General features: G+C 35.1%; 1 protein-coding gene across 1 annotated transcript; it reads left to right on the top strand.

Moving 5' to 3' along the window:
* The first annotated feature begins 348 nt into the window (after window positions 1–348).
* On the top strand, window positions 349–12,095 carry LOC141841814 (vacuolar sorting protein 39). The gene is made up of 13 exons (XM_074730012.1): window positions 349–803; window positions 1,738–1,949; window positions 3,063–3,194; window positions 3,273–3,416; window positions 3,973–4,085; window positions 4,549–4,966; window positions 7,412–7,744; window positions 8,546–8,767; window positions 8,848–9,090; window positions 9,220–9,663; window positions 10,686–10,784; window positions 11,008–11,226; window positions 11,740–12,095. The coding sequence occupies exons 1-12, from the start codon at window positions 362–364 to the stop codon at window positions 11,206–11,208; spliced, it is 3,003 nt and encodes a 1,000-aa protein (XP_074586113.1). The 5' UTR covers window positions 349–361; the 3' UTR covers window positions 11,209–11,226; window positions 11,740–12,095.
* The last annotated feature ends 34 nt before the right edge of the window (window positions 12,096–12,129 follow it).

Genomic DNA, 12,129 nt, shown 5'->3' with positions numbered 1-12,129 from the left:
TAATAATAATTCCTTCTTTGTGAACTATTGTCTCCAAATAAATCGTATATTGAGATATTAATTATTATTATCACAATTTTTGTTAAAAGGGAAAAAATGACCAATAATTACCGACGGACAATCATATACAGAAGCAGTTTTAAAGATCGTGTCCAAGTGATACTGTAGAATCAATCATACAATTCTCTTTATACGACAGATCCTCCCTCTTGCGGATCGATTCAACGATTTAAAACCCTCAGGTTACAAGAGCTCGATGAAACCCTTGGAGGAGATCTTATCAGCTCGAACTTTTAATCTCTATTGGAATTATTTCGCGACAGAGCGAGCGAGCGAGCGAGAGAGAGAGAGAGAGGAGAAGATGGTGCACAACGCCTACGACTTGGTGGAGCTCCTTAAGGGTTCGTCGGCGAGGATCGATGCGGCCGTCGCCTACGGCTCCAAAATCCTCCTCGGATGCTCTGATTCGTCCCTCCGCATTTACGCCCCCTCCTCCGCCGCCGGAGACGGTGGTGGAGATGATGGACCGCCGCCGGACGACCTAGAGATCCAGAGGGAGGACTACGTTTTGGAGAGGACAGTATCGGGGTTCTGGAAGCGGGCCCCGCTGGCGATGGAGGTGTGCCAGTCGCGGGACCTCCTCCTCTCCCTCTCGGAGTGGGTCGCCCTCCACCGGCTCCCAAATCTGGAGACGGTGGTGGCGATTGGGAAGACGAAGGGTGCTCATATATTCTGCTGGGATGACCGCAAGGGATTTCTTTGCGTGGGGAGGCAGAAGAGGGTCGCAATTTATCGGCTTGATGGTGCGTACTCGACCACCTTCTCTCAAACTTTCTTCCTAGTTGCCAACTTTCACTTGCCAATTGGGTGATCTAAGGTTGTGGTTTCATGAATGAGGCAGCCCTTTGTTTTTTGGAAATTGAACGCCCTAACCTCGTCCTTTTCTTACTCATAGTTTGGTTAATTGATGCTCGTACTTCTAAGAAACAATTCATATGCAAAATGAATGTTCTTTATATAGTTTTTGTAAAGCTTGATAATCCAGTAGCTGTGATCACAATTATTGAACACTTTGTAATGCTTGTGCTTACACCTTACATGCTTATTTTTTAAAAAATAGTCATATTTTTGTGTTTTTTTCGTTCCTTTACAAAAATGCTTCAATGGTTGCATAATAATAAAATGCCTTAGTAAACTAATGATTCTTGCTGTTTCTTTATTGGCTTCTTTATCAATCTGAATCAATTAGCTATCAAGAAAGAGGTCTGATTGATTTTCCTGATAAAATATTTTCACAACTTTGAATTGATAAAGCATAAGATTTGGAGAAAATGACAATGTTTATTACAACTGGAACCTGAGAGCAAGAGACATACTATATCAACAGTAGCTTTTGTTAAAGCTTAGCGGAACTATTTTTTGGCAATTTTTTGTTACTAATTTTACAGTGGGAATGTAAATCTTTACTCCTTTCTTGCACACAATTTCGATATCATGCTCTTTTCTATTTCACCCAATTTTCACTTATTGACTCATCTGCTTACGGTGGTTTTTTTGTGAAGAGTTTACTTTGGAAAACCTTTTTTTTAGATTCCCTTAGAAGCATGCACAAAGGAGCCTGTTAGTTTTTTCAATGTTTTTTTATAGTAGGCATCATGATTTCTTTTTTGTATCATTTTCTTTTAATAGGCATCATTTGGTATCAAAGGACTGATGCCATCTGAACTCTTTTTGAAGGTGGTAGAGAATTTGTGGAGATCAAGGACTTTGGTGTTCCTGATGTAGTGAAATCTATGGCTTGGTGTGGGGAAAACATATGTGTTGGTGTCAGAAGAGAATATATGATAATGAATAGTACCACTGGTGCATTATCAGAGATATTTTCTTCAGGGAGAATTGCTCCTTCATTGGTTGCTCCTCTTTCCCCCGAAGAACTGCTTCTTGGAAAGGTTTTTTTTAAAACTTTTTCCCTATTTACTGGATTCCTTTTATGTTGTACCATTTCTCAAACATGTATGTACTTATTTGCAGACGAAAATAGAGTTTTAGTAAAATCATTTTTGATGACAAGAACATACCTTATTATGGGTAATTTTAGAATTTTGCATCTTCATTCGGATTTTGGTCTTTAATAATGTACTTCTTTTAGGAGGATGACAAGTGTCCAATATTCTAAAGTTGAGGATGATGTGAAAAATAAACACTTAATATCTATCCTTTTTGCTACTGCCACCTCTTTTTCAGTAATATGTGTGTGTTTCCTTTTTTACATTTAGTCTTTTTTTTATATTTCTATTATTTTTTTAATTTTTTCTTTTTTTTGAATCATCTACCCTTTGTATTCCGTTCAACTGCTTTCTTATTTGTACCATATCCTTTTTTAAGTATTTCCTTTTTCTAAACAGTGTGATTCGCCTGTGCTTGGGCATGTTGTTGAGTCATGTCAGTGACATGCTTCCTATATTTTTGTTCCAATTATTTATTCAAGTTCATGTGTGTTCATAATGTCGATTGTTGTACACATTGATATTCTTGTAGATTCCATGCTTATACATGATCTTGCATGTTTCATATGGGACTCTTTCGTTTTGTCGATCAACCTGAAATTACCTATGTTTGGCTGCTTATCTTATGTTAGATTTTTGCAAATACAATGAGTCCTAAGAGTGAAAGGAGTATGGTACATGGTTAAAACATTGGAGAATACATCTGTACCTAAAAGTGCAACTTTTTTAAGAGCTGTACCTTCATGGTGGTGTAGCTAGTACCAAGAAAGGGGAAGGGGAGTCACCAATAGACCAATTGCTTGTCCATGATTTGCTGCTTACCATCTGCATGAATAAGTGTTGTAATCTAAAATAAAGTGAATGGTGGGAAAAGGTAGAATTATTTATTTAGAGAATCATTTTTGCAGTTTTGCTTATTTGCCTTCTACATGGGGAATTATGATGCATCTTGTTTGCTTTTATAACAATGAAATGGAGACACATTTCTTCATATGATTGACTTCATTAATTATTACTACTTCCACTCAGAATTTATTCGCTTATATATGACTGTAGGATAACATTGGAGTTTTTGTCGATCAAAACGGAAAGCTTCTTCAAGATGGCAGGATATGCTGGTCCGAGACACCAGGTTCTGTTATTATTCAAAAACCATATGCAATAGGTCGTCTACCAAGGCATATTGAGGTAAGTGAAAGGTTATTCTGCTTTCTCTCTAATTGTTTTATTGATTTGCAAGATTCTCACATATCATACTTTTTACAGATACGGTCCCTTAGAGCTCCTTATCCATTGATTCAGACAGTTGGTCTTCGTGATGTACGCATGCTTCTTCAAAGCAACAGTTCCTTGATTGCTGCATTAAGCAATGCTGTTTATGGTCTGCTACCTGTACCTCTTGGTGCACAGGTATGCTTCATGCACTTGACCAAATTTTATATGCCTGATTAGTTATTTTAATAGCACGTGACCTGCCTGCAAATAGAATCTCTATTTTCTCCTAGGAAAGGTTTTGAGTGTCTAAAACTGGGTTATGCATGATGATTATGTTTCCAATAAACGAAATAAAAGTTAAAATTGCCCACTTAAGTTATTTTTTTATTTTTTTGTCTGGATATACATTAGTAAGTTGCAACCTCTTTAGGTGGAAAACAATTAATCTTGACAACATAGTCAATTTTTTACTCTGGTTAATGTAACAGGTAGATAGTAAGCAAATAAAACTCTAGTTAATGGAATAAAAAGTGGCTTGATTGATCTGAACATTGTTATTGATATAGCTTGCATGAGTTTGGTGGAGGATAAGATTGATGTAGCAAATTCCAAATAGTTGTGATTTACACAGTTACACTGCTTGATGATTTGTTTGTCAGATGACTTATTTATCTAAGTTTTTTTTCTTGAATTTATCAACTAGCACTATCCTTTATTTTTTTATTTTGAAAAAAATGATTACTCTTTACAGATTGTACAATTAACAGCTTCTGGAAATTTTGAAGAGGCCTTGTCTTTGTGTAAGCTACTCCCTCCTGAGGATGCATCACTTAGAGCTTCCAAAGAAAGTTCAATACACATTAGGTATTTATTTTCATTAAGAATGTACGTCTTTAGTATGTTAATTGACCGGAGAATTATAATTTTGTTTTCACTACCTATCACTTAGAAAAGCATCAAAGTTAGTCTATTGTTGTATCATATAACTGAGTCATATATTGTTACCTATGCTTTTGTTAGATAATTTCAGAGATGTTTACAGTTGATTACAGTGCTACTGCATGTTAGTTGTTTTACATAAGAATTAATAAGTAAATTATAACTTAAAGATTGAACTGATAATTTGTCAATTAAGGTTTAGATCCATAATCTAGCAGAGAAGTTGGATGGATGTGGCTCTAGAAATCACTTATGAGATTGGACTAAGAAAAAAAAACTCTTTATTATACTTCTGTTGCATTTCTAATGTGTAATCATAGTTATGTCTTTTACAAAACTCACAAAAAAAAATTTCCTGAGAAATGACATGTTATGCATCATTCTCCAGATATGCTCATCATTTATTTGATAATGGGAGCTATGAGGAGGCTATGGAAGAATTTCTGGCTTCACAAGTGGATATAACATATGTTTTGTCACTGTATCCATCAATCCTACTTCCCAATCTGCATACGATTCCTCTGCCCGAGAAGTTTGTAGACTCTAATGATGAGCTTCTTCTTTCAAGGGCTTCCTCTGATGCCTCAGATGAGATAGATTCGTCTTTACTGTCCCAACAGAATGAATCCGGTAACCCCATGCTTGAGAATAAGAAAATGAACCACAATGCCCTTATGGCTCTTGTAAAGTTCTTGCAGAAGAAAAGATATGGAATATTTGAAAGGGCTACAGCTGAGGTTACCGAGGAGGTTGTGCAGGATAGTATATCATCATATGAACCATATAGGTCAAAGGCTTCAAGTAAGGTATATGTTCTTCTTTATAGTACTGCTGATGATTACCAGTTAATTCTTAGATTAGTATAATATATTATGAAGTTGTATGTCCCTAGAATGTCACGAATAACCTTGGATTAAATCTTTAAGCAATATGAATAATTTAATATTCTGAAGGTCCATGGACAAAGAACAGATACAATTACTAAGTGCATCACATCATCTTTAACTTGTATTTAAGGAAATGGTTGATTTTATATGTTGTGTTACTGATTTTGAAGATCTGGAATTTCATAAGGCATTGGTTAGTTTCCCACTTTGACCATCTATAGACAAACCAATAGACACCAATGTAGATTTGGTTTGGTCTATGATGTTACTTTTTCTATAATACTGCTCATGCCAAGTGACATGGCTGAAATTTACCTTTCCATTATGTTACTAAAATTCGATACTAGTTGATATGCAGTAATCTCTTTTATATCAAGTTTAGCCAATCTTTCATGTTACTATTTCTATATGACTACTTATCACAATTTAAAATTTTGTGTCATACCGAGTGGCATGGCTGATGTTGGCTATTTCAAAACTTGATATTGGTTGGCATGGGTAATCTCATGTGCAACCTAACCTGAGGAGAACTATAATGTGCTCACACTTGGCATAGTTCTGTACTTTTTTACATGTCTGTCAAGATGAATTCAATTAATGATTTCTCGATTAATATCTCTTAATTGAGATATAGATGTTTCTTATATTTTTCTAACTTGTTTCTCTGAAATTTTAATTTAACTGGCTATCAGATTTGTATAGTTTTACTTTAAAAGTAAATAAGTTAAAGCGGGAAGAGATTAAAAGAGTAAAACTCATTCTCACCTCAATACGCTCCAATGCATACTAAAGCATGCCAATTATTAGGGATACTATTAAATTTTAATATAATTATCTTATTGCTATGGCCTTTTTTTAGAAATAAAAAAGCTTAGTGGAAGGGGATTAAAGAGTAAAACTATTATGAATTTATCTTGCCATGCTGAAGCATATTAAGCATTTGTAAAGTCTAATACAATAAGATTTTAATTCAACTCATTATGTACCTGTTATGCTTTATTTTTATGGCAATAAACTAAGTGAAAAGGAATTAAAGGAGCAAAACCTGTTTGAATTAACCTTGGCATGATTCACGCATGCTGAGTGTCGACACAATATGGCACTGACACCTTGCTGTTCTGACTAGGGACCGAAATTATGACACAGAATGATACTTTAAACCTTGTTAGTTATATTACATGTTTTACCAAGTTGTTCCCTTCAGTTCTACTAACACATTGATCCTTCATTGAGGAGCTAAATAGTTTGTGGAAATTTTACTACTGGACGCCTATGCATGACATGATTGTAAACTACTAATCAGCTTCTCATCCAAAGAAGTTAGGATTTAAACATTGGTCTCTCCTATATGTTTTTGTGAGTCTTATCAACATTTTAGCACTGACTTATTCTGTATCCCATGTCCAAAACCACCTCTCAGTTTTTTTTCTTTTTTTTTTTTGTTTGATTTAGAAGGGCAAGGGCTTGTTTAAACTATAACTGAGGGAAACTTGACTACACTTATTCCAATTCATAATTGCTTACTTAATCAACGGTAGCAACTGATGGAGATCCTGAAGTTCATTGCATGGGAAAAATTCTCCACTTTATTGGCATAACAACTTTACCACACAAAAGGGATATATTTTCCTTCAGAATTCCCTATCCTTCCTATTGCATGGAATAATGTGATTGATGGATACAAGTAGCAAACCTACGAATGGGATCTGATGCTGAGATAAGGTATGTAGTAGAACTGGGATGAAAATTTCTGCATCCAGAATTTAATAGGGAATAGCCATCTGATACTTTGCATGTCTAGTTGTCTTGTGCACATGACACGTACACTTTTAGTGGCTCAAAATCTCGGTCAGTGCTAGTACCATTATGGACTTTGGTCTGTATGATACTGGTGTGGTTGGCAGTATGCTGAAAAGTAACACTCTATACAAACTAAAAACTAGTTATAAAATGTTATGGCTGCCTCATACAAATGTTACGTGAGGTTATGGAGTAATGGGCCATTGCCTAATAATTGTACTTGCTTGTTAAAACTATGTGCTTACTATCAAATGCACACACAGATACAGTTGTTAAGTTTCAGTTTAATGTTTAATGTTCAATATTTATGTTCATTAAAAATGCATACACAGATACACCATCCTAATTCTAACTTATAAGAACATTGTTTCCATACCAAGCAGGAAGATAGCTAAAATTCCCAGGCATATGCTGAATCTCTATAAGCAATTTAATCATGCTCTAGCCACAATACTTGTTGAAGTCCATGTTAACATAGGTTGTTGGTAAATTGTAAAAGTAGTAACTTAACTCCAAGCTAGAGAATTTCTGGTATCTAAGAAAGATTTGTTTTTTTTCTCTCAGAAACGTGGTAATACCCATATCGGCTCTGTTGCTAGAGAAATGGCAACTGTACTTGACACTGCTCTTCTCCAAGCTCTGATTCTTACTGGACAGCCATCTGGTGCACTGGAGTTTCTGAAAGGATCAAACTACTGTGACTTGAAGATTTGTGAAAAATTTCTTATGGAAAAATGTCAGTACACAGTGCTTTTGGAACTTTATAAGTACAATGAAATGCACCGTGATGCCCTCAAACTTATTAATCAGCTTATTGAGGAATCAAATTCTGGTGGAGAAACAAAGTCTGAGCACACTATGAAGTTCAGGCCAAATATGATTATCGAGTATCTCAAGGTACAAAAAAGAAGCATAAATCATTTTATGCATTGAGATTTGTTTATCTTACTGTTATTCTCCGTTGAACTTGGCACAGTTTCTAATAAGGAACCTGTTTCACTTGAAATTATTTCTTTGTATAAATTTAGCTGCATATCACTAGAAACCAGTTGCATCACTTTTCATCCCATTCGTTGATCTAGGAGTGTCCATTCTGTTCAAATTGAACCAGAAAGGATACACCTAATTTTTTATCCTTTTTTTTGTGAACCAGACCAACCTGAATAAGGTTATAAGCTAAACTGAAATCAAATGAAAATTATCATGTTAATTTGGTTTAGTTTTGTTTAAACTGAATTAGCATAGTTTTTTTTATCAAAACTATTATGTAGTATTAACACTATAAAACTCATGTTAGCAATTTAATCTTTAAAAATATAATTATTAGAAATATTCAACATTGATAATGAAGAATAATTTGTATATAATTGAAGCTATTCATCATATACAGTACTGGAAAAATTAAAGAAGTTTTATCATTTATATGTTAGTTAGAATTTAAAGAATAATGCTATAGGCAAATTTTTCATAAATGGAACTATGAAAACATTACAAATAATATTTTAATTTTTCAGTTTACACTGATTTTCAGAAAAGAAACCGAAACTGAACTATATTTATCAAACCTAACCAAATTAATAAATCAAACAAAAAATAAATAAATTTCGTTGTGTTTGATTTTACGGGAACCAAATATTGGACACACCTATGTTGATCTACTGCAAGATTCATGGGAGGTTGAGCTTATTTCTTTTGCAGCCTCTTTGCAGGACTGATCCCATGATTGTATTAGAGTTCTCAATGAATGTTCTTGAAAGCTGCCCGACAGAGACTATCGAGCTCTTCTTGTCTGGAAATGTTCCAGCAGAACTGGTGAATTCTTACCTGAAGCAGAATGCTCCAAACATGCAGTCAACATATTTAGAGCTTATGCTTTCTATGACTGAAAATGCAATCAACCCAAAGCTTCAAAATGAGCTGGTATTGAACTTTATCCATGTTTATTATTCAATTCTCTAGTCTAGAATATCATTTGTTGAACTTTTCCTATAACATGTAAGGTTCATCTATACCTCTCAGAAGTAGTTGACTGGTTCAAAGATCTCAAGGAACAACAAAAATGGGATGAGAAACTCTATTCCCCGACTCGGAGGAAGTTGATCTCTGCCCTCGACAACATTTCAGGTTATAATACTGATGATTTGTTAAAGAGGCTTCCTATTGATGCTCTCTATGAGGAGCGTGCAATTTTACTTGGTCGGTTGAATCAGCACCAGTTAGCATTATCTCTTTATGTTCACAAGGTATTAAGCAAGCTCTTCTGCTGCTTTTTTGAACTTTCAAAATCGAGTTGTTTAAAATTGTTTTACCTTGTTGATTCCTATCTGGTTGGATAAACAAAAAATTACTGTGTGGACTTGTCACTTGTGCAGCTTCAATTGCCAGAACTAGCACTCTCCTATTGTGACCATGTTTATGATACAGCACTCCAACAACCATCAAGAGCAAATACTAATATTTACCTAACTCTTCTGCAAATTTATCTTAACCCGAGGAGGGCAATTAAAGAGCTTGAGCAAAGAACTGCAAATCCATTTACAGGAATTTCACAAAGCGCTGGAATTCCAAAATCTGGTTATGCTAAAGCTAAGATCAGCCGTCAGTCTAAGAAGATTGTTGAAATTGAAAGAGCTGACGATTTGCGTATCAGCCTCAGTGGCACTGATAGCAGTCGAAGTGATGGCGATGTAGATGAGGTAACTGATGAGGGAGATTCAATTATGTTAAATGAAGCACTTGATCTTTTAAGCCAGAGATGGGACAGGATAAATGGTGCTCAGGCACTGCGTGTTTTACCAAGAGACATAAAGCTTCAGGTACTACTACTTTTTGACTGGTCCTCAGATTTCAATTCTTGTAATTACTATAAGGTAGCATATGTTGCATACACCTATTTATATTGATGTTCTTTTACATAGTAATTGTGTTTAAATTGTATGTGGATCTTGATTAATTAGACAAAATGATAAAATTGTTTGACTGTTTTCACCTGCAAATGATTCATCATCATAATGTGGCACTATTTTTTTCTCAAGCAAATGGAGTGCAATCTCAGTTGCCTACTACCTTATATACATAGGTAGGAGGACATTCTTTGCATGAGAGGCAGACTAGGGAGTGCAAGTTAAGAGGAGAGAGAATTGTAGAGAGAAAATGGGTCAGAGGGAGCATTCTTCTCAATGTGTAAAAGTGAGAGAGCTTAAGCAAGCACTTCTCGGTGAGTAAATGTAGCCAAAAGGCAATCATCCTCATAAGCTTTGTGGAGATCTATTTTACCTGCCTAACTTTTTGTTGGCAAACTCGATTGTTCCATTTGGCGTGTACATAAAGCCAGATCCATCCAATCAAAGGACCCCATGTATTTTTTCCTAGGAGTAGCTGCCAGGAAGAGACACGTTGTCTTCCACTGAGGATGGAACAGAGGCATGGTCCCTGTTCTCCAATCATTCAAGATATGTGAATATTAGGTTGTTATATTCCTTCACTACCGCTAGTACAAACAATTATAAAAGTGCAATATAATCAATAGATTTAGTTCCTTCTATCAACATTAACTTGAATGATTAATTTACATGGTTCTTTTTTTCTGGAGATTCCTTAATTAATAACTTGGTAAACTAAAACATGCACTTCACACTAACAGTTGCTCATTTTACAAACAATCAAGGAACTCAGGTGTCTGGGCAGGGTTACTCTTTATTAGTATATAATATTAATGATCCTTCAGAAATTCCTTGGCAAATTTGTATATATTAGTGATACCTAAAGATTTTTCTCGCAATCTATTTGCTTTCCTGAAAATTTCTTTCATCTTAAATTAGCAATTTTACAATGTCAGGATTTGATTCCCTTTCTCAAGCCCCTCCTCAGAAAATCTATTGAACGTCGCCAAAACTCTTCAGTCATCAAGAACTTGACATTCAATGAGAATTTGCAGGTATTTTTCCATATACATTTGGTTGTGGGCTTGCAATTATGTTTGCTTTGGAGATTAAATGACATTGAAGTGAACAGTGGAATTATTCTTCTGCAGATATATTTACACATTCTATATACTGCCTTGTTAAGTTTTCTCCATCAAATTTACACTTCTAATGGTGTATGTATAGGATTTGATACATTTAATTGAACGCCTTATTGGTGTTATCCATACTTAACAGGTCAAAGAAGAGCTTTATAATTGCCGTCGAGCAATATTGAAAGTTGATGCTGATAGCATGTGCTCTCTTTGCAATAAACGGATCGGGAGCAGCGTATTTGCAGTGTATCCCAATGGAAAAACACTCGTACATTTTGTTTGCTTTAGAGATTCACAGAGTATTAAGGCTGTTAGAGGTCCCGCATCAACGAGGCGCAAATAATCCATCCTTCTTTTTCAAGTATGAGTTGCTCATTTGGCATCCTAATTGTGTTTACAAGCTCTTCCTTATCAGGCAGTCCATTTTATTCATATGTTTGTCATAAAAACTATAAAGTTTCATATATTTAATGGTTCTCACTAGACAATTTTCAATATATGTTCCATAATTATGCTTAGAGTTAGGAAACATGAAGATAATAAGAATTGTGCCTCATTCTGTTCCTGCAATAAACTTAATTCAGAATTCAAGAAACTGAAACTTGAATGACGGAATGACCGGATAGCAATGATTGTTGCTATTTCATCTTTGACTCCTTTAAATTCTGATTCCAACAATAAGACCTTGTTGTTTCTATGCTTCAGGTTGGTTTGATATCTCATATTCCAACTTCTTGTTTGCTGATCTTGTGCTCAATGCGTGAATCTATTATTTTGGCCTTTTCATGTTTACTCTTATGCTTGCTTACTGGTTGTACCATAGAGCTTAATCATGTCCTACCAAAACGATATGTTAATCTCCTTTCCTTTTCAGCTCTGAAGCACGGCTCACCGCTCACAATAAGGAGCAAGGTTTCTTGTTCCTATTTTGGTTCAGTTATTGTGCTCTCCATGGCAGCTTGGTGGAGGTCTGTTCGTTTTTGAGCAAAAAGCTTTAATGTTCACTTCCAGTAGCTTGTGCAATGCCACCATCCATTTTGTGTTCATCATTCCATTGTTGTGTCTCCTGATCTTGATATCGCATATTTATCATTTTATGTATGATTATTTGTAAAAAAAAAGGTTCTCTGTTTGTATATTTTGTTTGATGTTCGAGGTGTTGCTTAAGGGTCTTTTCTATGTCTTTCAGAACCTCTGCTTAAATGATAATGTATTTGTTCAATTCATAAATTATTTGCCTGTGGATCATGTATAGTTTATCTGT

The sequence above is a fragment of the Curcuma longa genome, chromosome 11, assembly GCF_044706935.1.
Source record: "Curcuma longa cultivar G26 ecotype Majalengka, Jawa Barat chromosome 11, ITB_CL_G26_1.1, whole genome shotgun sequence".
Lineage (NCBI taxonomy): Eukaryota > Viridiplantae > Streptophyta > Magnoliopsida > Zingiberales > Zingiberaceae > Curcuma > Curcuma longa.
Note: the sequence above shows the minus strand (reverse complement) of the source record. Positions and strands in the feature narration are given on the sequence as shown.